The sequence below is a fragment of the Eublepharis macularius genome, chromosome 8, assembly GCF_028583425.1.
Source record: "Eublepharis macularius isolate TG4126 chromosome 8, MPM_Emac_v1.0, whole genome shotgun sequence".
NCBI lineage: Eukaryota > Metazoa > Chordata > Lepidosauria > Squamata > Eublepharidae > Eublepharis > Eublepharis macularius.
This window is the reverse complement of record NC_072797.1, coordinates 1614154-1631174: the sequence shown is the minus strand read 5'-3', so window position 1 is coordinate 1631174 and position 17021 is coordinate 1614154. Positions and strand designations below refer to the sequence as shown.

General features: G+C 54.6%; 1 protein-coding gene across 2 annotated transcripts in view; it reads left to right on the top strand.

Annotated features, from left to right (window-relative positions):
- IL11RA (interleukin 11 receptor subunit alpha) overlaps positions 1–16678 on the top strand; it is a 51290-nt gene extending 34612 nt beyond the window's left edge. For both annotated transcript variants that reach the window (XM_054986964.1, XM_054986963.1), the window contains 10 exons: positions 51–217; positions 448–562; positions 4364–4396; positions 6538–6701; positions 8434–8597; positions 11240–11381; positions 11550–11645; positions 13036–13138; positions 14530–14612; positions 15502–16678. In XM_054986964.1, the coding sequence (XP_054842939.1) occupies positions 51–217; positions 448–562; positions 4364–4396; positions 6538–6701; positions 8434–8597; positions 11240–11381; positions 11550–11645; positions 13036–13138; positions 14530–14612; positions 15502–15518 (1084 nt within the window). In that variant the 3' untranslated portion in view covers positions 15519–16678. The remainder of the gene's footprint in view (positions 1–50; positions 218–447; positions 563–4363; positions 4397–6537; positions 6702–8433; positions 8598–11239; positions 11382–11549; positions 11646–13035; positions 13139–14529; positions 14613–15501) is intronic.
- The last annotated feature ends 343 nt before the right edge of the window (positions 16679–17021 follow it).

Below are 17021 nucleotides of genomic sequence, written 5' to 3'. Positions count from 1 at the left end.
ATGGGATGTTATCCCCCTGCCTCCGCCTCACCCCGCTCTCTGGCTTGCAGCTCAGTGTTGGAATGGCGGCGGAATGGAGCCCCGGTGCTGCCAGAGGACGCCGCAGTCCAGCAAGGCCAGCTCCTCCTGCCCCGGGCCGAGCTCTCCTCTGAAGGCATCTACAGCTGCCACGACGCCCGTGGGCTCCTGCTCAGCTCCGTCACTTTGCGCCTGGGCCGTAAGTGTTGGGTTTGCTGAAGGGCCTCTGTGCTGCTGCTGCTGCTGCTGCTGTGACTGTGTGTGTGTGTGTGTGTAAGTAAGAGAAAGTGCGTGGCTTCTGGAGCCGCCCCTTTGCTGGGCCCCCAGGCAGGAGCTTCTCCAGCCGTGCCTGCTGTGAGCCAGGGTGGCCTTGACGTTTTCGGTCTGTTCCTGGAGTCTTTCCCCAACCGGTCTGTTTCTGTCCTGCAGGGCTCCCGGGGGTCCCCTCCGTCTCCTGCAGAGCTTCCAACTACGAGAACTTCTCCTGCTTCTGGACTCCCAGCACCGACACCTTCCTGCCCACCAGATACATCACCACTTACCGGTACGGGTGTGTGCCGGTCTTCTTGCAGCCGGTCTTCCTGCAGCGGCTAAAACTCTGCTTGGTCTGCAGTGCTGCATTTGTGCATCTTGGCCTAGTGATCCAGATGCACCACTAGAAGGATGTCCCGTTCTGTGGCTTCTCAGTTAGGCTCTCTTTCCTGCTGGGGAGGCTCCCGTGCTGTTAGGGAGGCCCTGAAAAACCAAATCCCTGCCACGGGAAAAGAAACTCTGAGGACGAGTGGACTCCCCGCTGCTTCCTGGCCTGGTCCCGCTCTCTCTGCCCCTCTTGGACCATCTTCCTTGTCCCAAGCCGTCCCCTCCCCTCCCCTTCTCCTCTCTACTGCCTCTGCTCTGGGTCAGGAGGTTCCTTTGGCACGATGGACGCTGTGGGTCGTGGGGCAGAGGCCGCTTTTTCCTTCCTGAGCCAGCAGCCTTCTCTACGGGGCCAGAGCTTGCAAGTCCTGGACAGGCACTACCGGCCTGCAATTTACTCACCGGTGACCCATGCCCTTTCTGGTGCAGACACAAAGGGAGGACTGACCCAGGCTCCGGCTTATGCTGCCTGCCATGAGCACCCCATACTGAATCACACACCCGCCCATTGCAGAAGCCCTGAGCAAACTGCTCAGCTTGGGGAGCTGGAGAGCATGCAGCCGAAGGGCCCCGTCCTCTTTGCAAGAGGACGGTTATCGGGGAGGGGGGGGGGTCAGGTGTAAGGCCAGGCGGGGGGAGCTGCTCAGCACCACACGGCAGCTGCACCTGTGAGACAGGGCATGCTGGGAATCCCTGCCCATGTCCTCAGTAGATACACAGCTCACATGAGTAGGCCGCCCTCAGGAGTTGCATCATGTGCTTCGGTGAAGGTGTGGCTTTTTAAGACTGAGATTAAAACAGCTCTGTGCTGAAGATGGTTTGTTAGATGCTCTAAATCGAGATACCGACCAATCGACTTGGAGGGAAGCCATGAATGTTAGCCGTGTTAGTCTTCAGTAGCAAAATAGCAGAGCCCAGTAGCACCTTTAAGACTAACCAACTTTATTGTAGTGTAAGCTTTCGAGAGCCACAGCTCTCTTTGTCAGATGTATCTGACGAAGAGAGCTGTGGCTCTCGAAAGCTTACACTACAATAAAGTTGGTTAGTCTTAAAGGTGCTACTGGACTCTTTGCTATGATGATAGTTGGAATGTCGGTTGATGATATTTTTGGATGGGCAAATCCAAAGCATTTTCTCTGATTGAAAACCATGTCTTAGAAATTGACCCTAGAAGCTGGATTTCAGGAGCCCACAGAGTTTGTTCACCCCTGTCTTTTCATCTTTCTTTCCCAAAATCAATACCCCCCTATATGTACTCTCTTACCATCCCATCATACTGCAGCGCTTTCTTGTGTGCAAAACTGAATATTATACCCACAATGGTTTTACAGGGGAGATTTTTATTCCAACAGAATTTGCCCTTGTGGCCTTAATAGGGCTGATAAATCCTTTCATGCCCTGCTCGAATGTAGGTTCTTCGAAAATATAAGGGATTTACTATATTAAGCCCTTACTTAACCAACCATCCCCTTATACTCCAGAAACCCTGGCTCTTTTACATAGTGATAAGTATCCTAAATTTACCTTAGCAATTGCAAAATATGTCTCAGTCCTTTTAGCCCTTGCATCCCAAAAAGTATTTTCTGCTGGTCAAGTTGTATGAATCAGTGAGCTTCAGAGGAAAGGGAAGGAGTGGTTTTTTTCCAAGATGAAGAATCTTGGGCCACGCTGAGCCCTCCGGCTTTGATTTGGCCTTCCCGCGGCACTTCCGTGGATGGCATGCTGGACCTGGGGACTGACTCACTCGAGCCCGCTGGCTCCTTAGCCCCAGGCCTGCTTCGGAGGGGCTCAGCTTCAGAGCTGCTGTGTCCGGCCGGGGGGGGGGGGGAGTGGGGGCGGGGCTCGTCAAGGTCTCCGTTCCTCCCGCCTAGCACTCTTCCTTCGGACAGGGAGTGGCTTTCCCTGCTTCCCAGACAGATTCGCAGTTCCTGGGCCTGGAGATGCTGAGGGTTGGCACTGGGACTTCTTTGCATGCACACCGTGTGCTCCTCTCACTAGGAAGCCCAGTCCGGGATCTTGCCTGGCAACGTTCCAGACACAGAGGGTGCAGGACGTTGGCTCGCGCTGCGTCCTTCCTGCGTGCTCCGCCCTCCTTCCTTTCCACAGCTGAAGATTGGTTGAGCTCCTCTGGCCTCTCGGCACGCATCCATCCTCTGCCGTTGGCCCCGTGCCAAGGCCAGGCGGCTTTAGCATGCAGGCCACCTGGGGCAGGGTTGCTGCCCCGTCCTGGCTTCTAAGCTGCCCCCTCCAGGGAGAGTCCCCACTGCAGGGAGTGCCCTTCTGGCTGGGCCTTCCTCCTGGGCCTGCATGAGAGCACCGAAGGATCACACCCCACCCCGGCAGGGGCCCCCCTCAAGATGGCCAGGTGGCCCTCCCAGCTCTTTCCACACCTCAGGGTGCCCCAGACCTGGAGCGGAGGCCCTCCTGACTTCCCTTGGGCTTTGCACCCTCCAATCAATGCAGGCTGTAGTGTAGAGCATGGCTGCCGCTGGCATCCTGCGCCAAGCCATCTCCGTAGGCATATCCCTGGCGTGGCAGCCACGGCAGCCCTAGTGCTGCTCTTGAGTCTTGGGTGTTGTGGAGATGCCCTTTGGGTGGCATTCTGTTGCAGCAACAGTGCAGTATTTGGGAAACGGGGGAAGTTTAACCCCACGGCTCTGAGCACCAGGTGCCCAGCGTCCCCAGTAGGCTAGAACATCGCCGGGTAAGTGTGAGTGGAACTTCTCTTTTTATGGGCTCTCTGGGGCTTAGGAAGCAAACTCTCACACAGGTTTAAGTTAAGAAAGATTTTTTTCTTTTTTAAACTTTTTAACCATTAATAAAATACAACTGTTTTTTAAACTAAACTCCTAAGTGCAACCATACAGGAACTTTAAATCAACTGTGTCTTTGGAAAGGTAAAACAGTTCAACATTCCATGAAGTGGTGAGTCCTTTTTCACTAATTCGGAGCCACTGGAGCCCCGGCTTCTGTCTTCTTGTTGGGGAATTACAGCTCTGCAAAAATAATACAGTCCCAGTGACACCAACCGAACACAATATACAAACACCACTTGTAAGTCATATTGTTTACATACAACACTTGATTGCCTTAATCAAGGTGATAAGAGCATATTAATTATTATTAATCTTCCCAGCAACCAGCCTCCTCCTCAGCAGCCAGCTTCTAGCTACTGACTCCACCCTACTGGGCTAAACCAATCACCTCAGAGGGGTTACATGAGCTGAGCACCAGAGAGTCGCCAGGTGTCTCTAGGCACACCAGTCAGCCACCCCTCCCCAGCCTCATGGTCAGGATAATAAAGAGCCCTGCGGCAGGGGGTCCCAGGGAGTTTGCAAGATGGAGAAGCTTTGCCGAAGCTACGCAGGTCTGATTCTGGCCAAGGCACAGGAGGGAGTCCCGTGCAAATCACCTCCCAGTCCTTTGTGGGAAGTACGGCAGATCTTCTTGTCATAACCTTAACAAAAGCGAGTTGCCGTGACTCGTCTTAGAGGGGGGCTGCAGTGGTTCCAAAGAGGAGGTACGCGCAGCCCTTCCAGCGTTGCAGTTGCTCGGTACGATCGTTCGGTCTGTTGTACGTCACCCAACACAGTGAAGGTTCAGGGGGTGACTTCTGCTGCCCCTCCTGAGACGGACGGCCAGACAGACTCCGGCCAGAGCTTCTGCCCCTTCTCTCCTGATCGCTCTCTTTCTCTCTCCCCCTTTCCAGGAAGAAATTCCGGCCAGGCGATGAGCGGCGAAGGTAAGGAGGTTGGGTCTCTGCTCCTGGGGTCCTGTGGGGGTGGGGAGTATACTTGGGGGGGCAGGGAGGACAGACTGTTGCATTTGGGAAGGTCTGGTAGCCCAGTCCGTGGTCCTGGCAGCGTTGTCCCCAGCAGATGGGTGGTCTAACTTCTGTGAGATCCCCAGTGGAGGGAGGGGACGTTCTCCACCTTTCCCCGTTGGCCGACCTGCTGCTGTGCTTCCGGGACCCCTCCCACTGCGGACCCTAAATCAACCTTCCCTTGGTTCAGAAGAAGCTTAACAGACGTTTCCTGCTTGTGCTTTCTGGCCCCCTTGGAAACCTCTGCACGCTGTTCGTGTGGATGTTAGTTAATAACAACAACAACAACAACAACAACAACAACACCATTTGATTTATATACTACCCTTCAGGACAACCACCCTCAGGGCGTTTTACAAAGTGTGTTATTATTATCCTCATGACAATCATCCTGTGAGGTGGGTGGGGCTGAGAGAGCTCTGAGAGAGCTGTGACTGACCCAAGGTCCCCCAGCTGGCTTCAAGCGGAGGAGGGCGGAATCAAACCCGGCTCACCAAACTGGCTCTCATTGCCTTTCCATCAAGACTCGGAAGACGGCCTTGAAAGCCTCTGTGCCCCTGAGCTGTGGGAGGTTTGGCGGTGGGCCTCTGCTCATATCCGATTTGCCCAGTCCCGCCAGTAAGAGCGGCCCTCTCCCCCACCTTATGCTCCTCTTCTGTGGGCTGGCCAGACCCTTTAGCCTTTGCTCACAGGAAACTGCCAAGGGGGCTTCACTGGGGCAGCCGGGAAGGAAAGGAGCGGAGGGCCTGCTTCCTGGGGCTTGCCTGCCTTGGCTCAGCTCTTCTCCTCGCTCACACACAACAAGCAGGGGAGCGTGCGTGTGTGTGTGAGAGAGAGGGATTTGCAGCCTGCCTCCGACCTTCCAGGAATATAAGAGCCTGGCGCCAAGCCAGGAGCAGGAAAGCTCTGGGGGGGCTTCATCTGTCAGCAAGTGGCATGTGCAGCAGGTCCTGGCAGAGGACATGATATTCCTGAGCAGTGATGTAGCTTCGGGCCAGAGGGAAGGAGGGGAAATTAAAGCCGCCTCTGCCTTCTGGCTTCTTCATGACAGAGAAGGGCGAGCATCACCCCTCCACCACCATGTTCTTTGTTGGTGCTTCCCGTCTGAAAGCGGACAGGGTCCCCACTCCAACTTTCACTATAGAGATGCCAGAGGACAGGCGAATGCCACGCTGCACCCACCGACCGTAGGTGTTCGTGGCCTTCTGTTTATGGCAGAATTCCAGGCCCTGTGGGGTTCTGATCTTGGCCATGATTTGGGGGAGTGTGTGTGTGGAAACGAGTGGACGTGGGTGGTACCCACTTTGACTCCCGGATTTACCATCGGCGTTTCCTGCTCCCAGGTGCTTTCCTGCCGCCCTCCCATTTATCAGTGTTTGCCCTAAACTGCATTTCCGTCTTTCTGCATTTGCCGCTCAGAAAAGGGGAGGGGCCGTGGCTCAGTGGCGGAGCCTCTGTTGTGCATGCGGAAGGTCCCCGATCCAGTCCCCAGCCGGCCCTGCTAAAAGGACCAGGCAGCAGGAGGTGGGAAAGACCCTGCCTGAGGCCCTGGGGTGCCCCCGCCAGTCTGAGGCCTTGACGGACCGATTGTCAGGTTCAGCATCCGCCTGTCTTCTTGCGTCCAGCGTAACTGTTTGCTTCTTTGAAAGAGAGAACGGCACTTTCTTAAGGCAGCTTGCAGATCTCCATCCCTGCCCGTAGCGCTGCAGCCTGAAAAGTGCTCTAGGTGTTAAGCAGTCTGGCTGCGTAGATTTGGTTGCCAGCCTCCAGGTGGGACTGGCGTTCTCCCAGAATTGCAGCCGATCTCCCAACAACGGAGATCAGATCTCCTTTAGGGAGTGGCAGCCTTGGGGGGGGGCAGACTCTCGGGCGTCCTGGGGAGCACCTTCTCTTCCCCTCCTCAGTCTCCACCCTCCCCAAGCAGCACCCCCAAGTCCCCACGAACTTCCAAGAATAGGCCAGTCCCAGGATGCAGCAGATTTCTCGGGCAGCCCAGGGGTGGGATGCAGGGCTGGGGAGTGGGTGGCAGCTGAAAGGCCCCCCTGCTTGTGTGCCCGCAGGTCGCAGAGCAGCGACGAGGGACTCTGCCTCCTGGACCCCGCCCACCCCCACTCCTGCACCGTCAGCAAGGCCCAGTTCTGGAGCTCCTACCGCATGAACGTGACGGAGATGAATCCCCTGGGCTCCAGCTGCCGCCTGCTCGACTTCACCGTGCAAGCCATCCGTAAGTCGTGTGGAGGTGAAGGTCCAGCTTGTGGGGGCCCTGCCTAGGTTCACAAGGCACAGCTGCCAATCAGGTCTGAAGGCAGGTTGGGCAGGGGGGCATTGGGGCCCCTACCGGGAGGCAATCTGTGGATTCTCTGCTAAAGTGGAGTGAGCAAATGCTGGTCGTTCCAGGCCCAGCGGCTACCGTGCAAGCAGCCACAGGCCAGCGCCTGCTTTTTCTCTTCCTGCTGCAGAGCAGGGGTCACAGCGGGGGAGGGGAGAGCTGTGAATTTGCTTCCTTCTGCAGAGAGTTGGACTAGATGATCTTTGGGGATACTTCCAGCTCTATAATTCTGTGAATTATACCCTGTGCAAAAAAGAGTTATAAAACACGTGAAACTGTTGAATGAATAGGGTACACAACAGGCGCTGTGCCGAATGCCTAAGGGCAACTATGACATACTAATGCACCAGTTGAGAACCTGCTGGCAGATGAGTGACCCTTCCCTTCCTCCGGAAAGCCCAACAGTCGGGCCCGGATGGGGAGGGGGCACAACAGAGGCAACCCTGAACTGGCTTAATTTCTCAACCTGGTAGCGGATGAGCCGAGGCTTTATTCAGTTTATCATAAAAACTGATACCTTGCACTGTTAACCCTGCTAGGCTCCCCGTCGTATGAGGGGGGGGGGGGCGGGGAATACAACAAAGAGGCTCACAAGCACAGATCTGAAAGTGCCACTCTAAAAGCAGGCTGAGAACCACCAGCTTCACGTCTGGGTGGGAAGGAATTTTGTGGCCAGGTCTGAAGCTAGTTAGGCTCCGAACCGGGTGACTCTCCATTGGAAGAGAGGGTCGTAACCAGGCTAGCTCTCCAGGCAAGGAGGCTGGGCGGTCACTTGCACCCACAGAGGGGGAAGCCAGTCTGAACTGGAGAAGGCACCCAATATGGGAGAAAAGCAGAGAGAAATGTACAGAATAGTCGACATCCTGGCTCCAGGCTGGATTTTAGAAGAGAAACATCTTAAACTGGGCCTGGAAGGCTTTGCCTCTGGGCAGGGGGAGGGGGGGCTGCAAGGCCAATGGTGCCACAGTCCTGTCCTGGTGCATCAGACAAGTGCCAGCCTCCCTCCCCATTACTGCTGCTTAAGAGTGCCAGCCGTGTGCCAGGTGCTGTACAGAGCAGAGGAGCTGCCCCAGAGGCCTTTGAGTCTGCATTAAATTGTTTGGGAGGGGGAATTGCAAAACACTGGCCGATGGTTGGTTTTGTGTGTGGGAGGGAGGGAGGGAGACATTGACAAATGCTTAGGGAAGACTTGCTGAAGGAGGGAAGTGTCCTGGCCGAGCCAGAGGCAGAGGGTGTGCCAAGCAGTAGGGGGCAGTGAGGCAGGAAGGGCTGAATGGGGGGGGGGGTCTGGATTCAAGTCCCGCTTCTGGCAGTGCCACAAATTCCCTGCGCCCCCTCAGCCAGCACCTTCTGTCTTGGCCTCTGTTCCCCTTGTGAGGAAGCAGGTCTCTGCTGCTCCCGTTTTGCTGGGCACTTACGAAGGCAAACGCAACGAGGTTTGTCAAGCATTTTGCAAACTGTCCCCCCTCCCCGCAGACACACACACATCCCCCCTTTGACACGCCCGGCGTCCCCACTCAAAGAGCACCCGTTCCCAGAGAGGGGTCAGCTGGAGGGAGGAACAAGCAGGCCTTCCGTCTCCCTTCTCCATGCCTCTCATGTCTTCCCTCTGCCTCGTTCTCCCTAGTCAAGCCAGATCCCCCAGAAGGCCTGCGGGTTGAGCCAGTGCCGTCAGCCCCCCGGCGGCTGCGTGTGAGCTGGGAGTACCCCTCCACGTGGCCCAACGAGCCCCACTTTCAGCTCAAGTTCCGGCTCCAGTATCGCCCCGTCATGCACAGCTCGTGGTCCATGGTAAGTGCCGGATGAGTAGGTGGGAGCCAGGTGGGAGCTCTGGCAGGTGGCAAGACTTCAGGGACAATATACAAGTCCGTGTCACCCTGGTCTGAAACGGGTGTAGCACTGAGGTCAAGAAACGGAGCTTTGACACACAGGGCCGCTGGTTTAAATCTCGTTTTGTGCAAGCTGCTCTTCCTCTTTTTTAAAAAAAATGCAACACCTCATAATCAAAACCAGTATTCAGCACAAACCGCACTTCGGATTCACTAATTTAAAAACAAGTGAAGGAAAAGAATTTACGGTTAGATTTGTTCCTCTCTGATGGCTTAAGGGTTCTTTTTTAAATGCAGCCAATTATGGCCAATTTTTATCATCTAATTGTTGTTAGATTGACTATTGATTGTTATTCCCAGATCTTTAAGAACCCTTCTAATTTGCCAGACAACAGTATGATGTTCAGTATGATGCAAATAGCGTTCTTGCAGAGGTTAACGCATATCGCGTCTGTCTCTGGAATCAGTTATGATATTGACACACTTTAAGCTCAATTTCAGGTTTCAAATTAAAGGCCAAGCCCCATATCTCAAAACTCGTCTTCTGTAGTGTTTCCCCTGGGGTGTAACCACCACATATGGATGTAATTTGCTTTGGGAGTTATTTTGGAGAAGTTATTATTACTAGCTGAGAGAAGAAGTTTAAATAATCTGTTCAGGGTTTGGTGCCACTGGTGTACCATTTTAAACCAGCTCACTCTTATTTGTGCGCTGGAAGAAAACTCCATTCCTTCTGATGGAAGTGAATTTAATGGACTAGAATATTTTATGTGCCTTTTCTATCTCTATGCAACTTTATTCTCAGGTGCCATTATAGTATTTTTATTATTGTACCATGCAAAGGATATACACGGGAGCAAAATAGTCGAGCAGAAGACATGTGAATGCTGAGGCCAATCATTGTGAAGTGCCTGCTGTTTGTACTTAGGGTAAAAAGGATAACCCTGGTTACTATACATGCAAACCAAGCAAGCTTGCTGCTAGTAAGAGGCACCTGCAATCATTATGCAATATACCACACTTACAGGCTGATAAGAGAAAGCTCCTTCTGAACTGATTATGCCGGATGTAGCTGTAGAATAAGTATACAGAAGAGAGAATAGATAAGAGAAACCAGCTGCAGATGGGAAAATCTGAAATGTTACTCTCAGAAAACAAAAGAGATATATACTTCGGTATATGTACTTCCGGCTCAAGGTTGACTCAGCCTTCCATCCTTCCAAGGTCGGTAAATGAGTACCCAGTTTCCTGGGAGTAAAGTGTAGATGACTGGGGAAGGCAATGGCAAGCCACCCTGTAAAAACTCTGCCAAGAAAACGTCATGATGCGACGTCCCCCATGGGTCAGCAATGACTCGGTGCTTGCACAGGGGGCTACCTTTACCTTTTACCTACTTCAGTATGAAGACATTTCCAAGTCACTCTTTCTCAGAGCTCAAACAGACAGAACAGAGATTGCACCTCTCAACTGCGGTCTCCGGCAGCCTCAGTTTGCACTGGGGACGTGTAAGAAAGAAAGAGGAGGTTTGATCCTTTGGTCTTGTGAGTCAAAAACAGCTCCACCACATTTAGGCTGCACAAATACAGTTTGAATTTTACAGACTGATGGAGAGGTGTGATTCTTCAGTGTGTCTGTTTGAGCCCTTGGTTCCAGCCTCCTCTCCTTTGTAATACCAATATAGTGATTCTGCCCTACCTTAAAGGGCAACTGTACGGGTTATTGAGATAATGTGCGGGAAGTCCTTTCAAGACTAAAAGTACTCTTCAAATGCTTACTGTTTATTTTGTCCTCCTCTGCGCCCACACTTGGGTTGTTGGCTTGTTTATTTATTTTAAACGCTGTATGCCCTCTTTCTTCTGAAACTGAAAGTCCAAGTACCAGTTCCCAGGTGCTTCTCAGGGCACTTAATACTGCGGCCTGTCCTTGATAGGTTTCACTGCAGCCATTCATATCTCACCAATACAAAAGATGCACGTGTGAATTAGACGTCCTCTGGTCCGATCAAAGGCCAAACAGCAGCTTCTGGCGACATCCTGTCACACGTCCTCCTCCTCCTCTTCCAGGTTTAATGGAACTTCAAAAATATTTTTGCTCACAAATGTTTCCAGCGTTCTCTCCAAGAAGATTGGTGAACAAACCTGCCCCGTGTGTGTTTTTGTAGCAAGGAAGCAAACAACTGCCGCTGACTTTGGGGCTCTTTTAATAATAATAATAATAATAACAACAACAACATTCAATTTATAAACCCCCCTCGGGATGACTTAACACAGAGTGGTTTACAAAGTATGTTATTATTATCCCCACAACAATCACCCTGTGAGGTGGGTGCGGCTGAGAGAGCTCAAGAGAACTGTGACTCGCCCAAGGTCACCCAGCTGGCTTCGTGGAGGCGTGGGGAATCAAACCCGGCTCTCCAGATTAGACTCCGGTGCTCTTAACCACTACACCAAACTGGCTTTTGAGAGTATGCAGCATTGGTGTAGGGTGAGAGCTCTCCCATCACCTGCTCTGAACTGGCAATATGCCCTGGAACATGCCCTGCCGTATTGCTTGCCGAAAAAGGCATTCCCGGGCCACAGATAACTGCATGTCCTGAATTGGCAGGTGGAGACAGCCAACGTCTCCGAGCTGATAACAGACGCCTTCATGGGCCTGGAGCACGTGGTCCAGGTCAGCGCGAGGGACTTTCTGGACGCGGGGAGCTGGAGCGAGTGGAGCCACGAGGCGTGGGGCATGCCCACTCTCGGTAAGGGGGGCGGTCGGGGGGGGCAGGGAGTTGAGGCACACAGGAAATGCCTCGAGGGGCACAGCCCGGGACCGGTGGCAGCATCCAGTGGGGAATGCTGCCTCCTCAGGGAACATTCCATTCTCTCCTACAATTCCAGGCCTCGTTTGCTCCTTTGTCTCTTTTCAGGGCAAACCATGGCACCCAGCGAAGTAGCCACCGCAGCCATTGAGCCAGAGAGTCCAGCCGAGGAGCCCTCTCTGGCCCCCAACAACGAACCTGTTGGTAAGTACTCGAGGACGAGCCCCCCCCCCCACCAAGAAGGCCTCTTGTGGGGATGAGAAGGCGCCTGCTCCGTTGACGCTGCCCACATAGCCTCTTGGTGGTCTTCCTGTCCCTAGGCCATTGATCCCCAACACTGTGCCCCTGGGCACAAATGAGACCGCAAGAGGTTTTCTGACACCCGCCCATGTGCTACAGGAAGGGGCGGGGCTTTTCCTAGCCGGCTCCGCCAGGGAAAAGTTCCTCCCATCTAAGCCTGTTGCCAATCAGCTGGGCGGCAGGGCCCAGTTGCTGGGGGCACCCACCACATGCTCTCATAATTTCAGGCTCAACAAGGTAGAGGTCCCCTGGCCAAGGAACTTTGTGCTGGTGCTTTACCCACGAGAAGTTGGAATGTTTGTGAATGAGGGGTATCTCGAAGAGAAACTTTCTCAGGGCTTCCACTGAGAGGGAAGACACACGTGTGCGTGCCCCAGTTAAATAAAGCTGTGCAATCCATATGGAGAGGGGCGCCTGAACAGGGTGCCCTTGGTTTGGTGAGGAGAAATTTGAGGTGTGTTGTGTATGCTGAAAGGACACTTGGTCCCCCTCCCCAAGGAGAAATTGCAGATTTCTGTTTTCTATTAGGGCCATTTGGAGACTGAAACAGCTTCCGAGGAAAAAGGCTGGAGAGAGAGCTTAAAATCATAAAATCAGAGGGTTGGAAGGTACCTCCAGGGTCATCTAGTCCAACCCCCTGCACAATGCAGGAAATTCCCAAATCCCCACCCCCACCCCCACCCCACCCCACACACACAGTGGCCCTTTCTCCATGCCCAGAAGGTGGCAAATCACCATCAGGATCCCTGGCCAAACTGGGCGGGGGGAAATTGCTACCTGACCCCAAGGTGGTGATTGGCATTACCCTGGGCACGTAAGAAGGGGCCACAAGAACAAAGCACTGATGCAACCCTTCCTGCCCTCCCCCTCGTGATCTGCCCAGGTTCACAGAATCAGCACTGCTGTCAGATGGCCCTCTGGCCTCTGCTTTAAAACCTCCAGAGAAGGAGAGCCCACCACCTCCCGAGGAAGCCCGTTCCACTGAGGGACCGCTCTGACTGTGGTGGTGGGATTTTTTAGACGAGGAGATTCTGTTCAAGACTTTGGCCCTTCTAGGTGCCACAGAAGTTAACAGACCTCCTAGGACTGCTGGCCATTTGCTTGCCTCGGCTGCTGAAGGGACGGCCTCAGTGGAGTCCTCTCTCTGGCCTGCCCTCCTCCGGGCCATCAGGGCGGGGGTGGGAAGATGTCTTGGTGGTTGGGGTGGTCAGGGCCAGCTTCTCCCTCCAGGCAAGTGCCAGAGCGGTTGGTGGTTGGTCTGCACAGAATCACCGCGGTCTGTTTCTATCTTTAGCAGGCCACAGCGACCCCCTGGAGAAGGTGGCAGTTCTGGTGTCGCTTGGCGTCTTCGCCTTCTTTGTCCTGGCTGTGATCCTCGTGTTTGCCTTTCTGATGTGGTAGGTGTCCTTGCCCTTCCAAGGCCACACGGCTTTGGGAGAAGAGCTGCCCTTTTCTCTCGGCAGCGTTTGCTGAAATGTTGCGTTTGGAAGGCCTTAGAGCTCCGGTGCCGAACAGGCAAGGGCCGGAAGGAAGTCTGGCCTCAAAGCCGGGCAAACGCCTCTGCCGCCGCAGCCCGTTCTCCTCCACTGCGCTCACTCTGCCCACAGCCAAGTGCCAGCCCAGCCGGTGACGTGTTGTTGGCTGAGGTCCACCCTGATTCTGGAGACTGTCCACTGAAAACAAGACAGAAATTGGTCATGTCGCCAGTGCTGGAGCAAAGAAACAAAAAGTAGCAGCTTTCCAGTTCCGGAGGAGGAAAGTCGGGAGAGGTGGGCCTGGCCTCTTCTGGCCTAGCCGGGCTGGGGGGGCCGTCTGGACGAGCCCTGGGAGCAGCGAGGCCAGTCTCCCATTTCCAGCACTGGCCAGGAAGATGTCTTTGAGAAGCCTGCAAGCAGGGCGTGCAGGCAACAGCAGCTGTCCTTCAGAGATACACTGCCTTTGAAAGGGGAGGTTCCATTTAGCCATCGGGGCTGATCTCCATTGAGAGACTCGTTCTCTTTTTAAAGTCAGTTAGTGGCCGTCTTTACACCAAGTGGGAGCAAACTCCATTCACGACTTCTGTGTCATCTGAAGAAGTCTGTCCTGAATCTTCCGTCCCATCCAATTCAGCGGAGGGTCCCAAGCCCTAGCACTCTTTGAGAGAAGAAAGGAAGTGCCTCTCTTTCTCCACCCCAGGCGTGATTGCCCAGGCCTCCGTCGGGCCTTCCCTTTGTGCCCCTCTTGCCTCCTGTTTGTTTCTTGAGTTATAAAATGCATATGCCACCTCTCCAGAAACGTGCTTGAGGCAGTTTCAAAACTCCTTCACGCAGAAGCCTCAAACGCCGTTTCGTGACCGATGAGCGCTCTTTCTGGACAGGCAGCGGAAGGAGAGGCCAGAATCCATGTGCTGCTTCCGAGTGCTGGGCGGGTCACCTTGGAGAAACTCCCTGAAAATCGAAAGGAAATCAGGACTTTGGGAGGGGAAAGGAGTTCCCGTGAGGCCCTTTGCAGGCTGTGCTCTGCTTTCCCACTTCTAGGGAGTTATTCCTGAAGGTGGGGGATGAACTCGGCTGCATCTGGAGGGTCCGGCCTTCAGTCAAAGCAGCAGAGGGATGCAACCCCTTGCCCAAGCCAGTTGAGAACCAGGGTGGGCTGATGGCTTCTTAATCTGCTCCCCCCCCCCCCGGTGTTAAAAGCTGTGAGAGTAGGAGTGGGGGCCGGGGAGCAGGGAAACTTTCACGAGTCAGGTACAAAGAGCTCCGTGACCTTCTGGAGAACATCACTTATTCTCTCTCCTTTTTGTTTCCAGGATCCGGATGAAGAAACACAGCAAAGAGGCCACAAAAAACCACGACCTGCTCTCAGCCACCATCCACATGAAGGCCTTGCCCAGTGAGTGTGGCGCCCTGGCGCTGGGTGGAGAGTGGGTGGGCAGGGGGTGGGTGGGCTGCCCGTGCCTGACTTGCAGGCAGTGAAAGGTGAAAGATGTAGCCTTTAACTGCTGCCCAGGAAGGAGAACGGAAGAGACACGGTTCAGATTCCAGACTGTAAGCCATGGCCCCAAAGCTGGTTGTGTCTGTCTCACAGGTGGCTTGTGAGGTTCACACTTCTGAGCAGGGACAGCTGGCTGCTTTGTTTGGTGTCGTGGTTAAGAGCGGCAGGACTCTAATCTGGAGAGCCAGGTTTGATTCCCCACTCTTCCGTTTGAAGCCAGCTGGGTGACCTGGAGTAACTCACAGTTTCTCAGAGCTCTCTCAGCCCCACGCACCTCACAGGGTGTTTTGTTGTGGGGATAATAACAACACACTTTATAAACCACTCTGGGTGGGCGTTAAGTTGTCCTGAAAGGTGGTATATAAATCGAATGTTGTTATTGTTGTTATTGTCCCAGCAGAGGGCAAAGCAGAATGGACCAGCTGGCAGGCACAGGAGCTGCAGCTTGTGGGTCCCAAATAGAAGAGCAAGTTTATCAGTAGCTCCCACTTTGCCAAGTTCCAGAACTGCTGCGTTACGAGCCCTTTGTAACGAGGACTCCGGGGAGGGGGAGTTGTTCCCGCCCGCCTGAGCCAACCCCCAGCTCCATCCCGTGCTCTTTTGGCCTTCTGCTCCAGATAACTTTAGCTGCAGTGAACCTGGGCTTTAACCCTGGTTGCCAAACACCAGCCCCACATAGAAGGATTTGCCTTGGGTTGGCCTCCGGAAGAACTCTTGGGGGTTTCCTAGTCGTGAGGAAGAGACAAGCTTGAGCCAGTTCCTTGACCTTCTCTTTCTCTCCGTGCAGAAGCCCAGATCTTGTAGCCAGAGTCGGTCCTCCTCTGGCAGGGCAGCCCCCACCCACAAGAGGGGCATGCCGTCACTGACTCGCCATCTGCCGCTGCCTTTGGACCCCCAGAGTGATGCACGACTGGAGCCCCCTGCATGCACCGGTGCCGAAGGATCCCATTGGGAAAGGAGCTCCTCGGCAGGACAGGGGCTGCAGGGAAGACTGCCCGGCCTCCGGGGCGTCACTCTTGCTCCGGAGCCAGCCCTGCTTTTCTGCTTTGGACCCCAAAGCAGACTGAACTCTGGAAGAGGGCTGCCTTTGGACTCGTCAGCAGTCTCTGTCCAGCACGGGGCAGGGAGAGCTGAGGCCTCAGTCTCCGTTGAGCCTGGCGAAAGGCACCAGTGCCAGTAGGAGCTGGCCCAGGCAGGGGCCAAAGGACGGTCGCCGCTGCCCCTGCCTGCCAAGGCCTGTGCCCAGCCGCAGCCCCTTCCTCAGCTGCAGCGTGACACTTGGGGCTGTGGAAAGGTTTGTCGACGCTCCCGAAGGCCTCGTCCAGGGCAGCATCATTTCATAAGCAACCTTTGCTGGAGCCCAGTGCATTGTGGGAATCCTGCCTCTGCCTGGCGGGGCGGGAGGTGTCAGCCAAAGAGAGAACCAGGGTGTCGTGTTTCTGTGTGTGTGTGTGTGCGCGCGCACCTGGTTGGGATGGGTCTTTTCCAGCTTGGAAATGGAATCCCTGGTTTGTGTGTGTTCGGCAGTCTTCCTTGTCCAGGTCTCAGTCAAGACAGCAGCAGCAGCATTACTTAGCGGCACCAGATGGAGCTGGCTTGAGTTCACCTCGAAGTGAAGTCACAGCTGCAACCTGGGAGCCCAGCAGGGGGAGAGCTTTGAAAATGGGGGGGGGGGGCGTGCTGGAGGAGACCTTCCACTTCGGGATGCCAGATATGCTGAGCGTGGTGACTTAACGTGGGGTCAGGCAGTGGGCGAGAGCCAGCGGGGGGAGGCTCGTGCTGGGGAGGGCAGGCTGCCAGTCCGTCCCCTGGGAGACTGTTTGGGCCCCCCACCCCGAGCAAGCCAAGGGTCGTGGGCAGGAGTCAGCAGTCCCCCAGGCCTGCTGCAAAAGCTGTTGGGCAAATTAGCATCTCAACGTTTTATTCACAAGAGCACATTTCCAGCCCTTCAGAGAGCAAGGGGCAGTTTGCAAGTGTGTGTGGGGGGGGGCTGGGGGCTGGTGAGATTTCAGAAGTGGAGACTCAGGGGGGGCGGGGTGCTCTGCAGGCTTCCGAGGAGGTTGGGGGTGGAAAGCTGAGCGGGTGGCCTGGCACAGAAACGAGCTTTGGCTAGTGCCAGGATGCCAACAAGCTGCAGGGTGGGCCCTCCTTGAAGGCACACTTTTCATTGCGATCGTTTCAAAGCGTCAAATCCCCACCAGCCTATTTGCGATCCTCCCCAATTCACAGTTTCATTGGGCTTCTGCCTTGCACAGCACTTGGCCTGCTGGAGGCGATTCTAGGTGGGTAGCCACGTTGGTCTGGAGT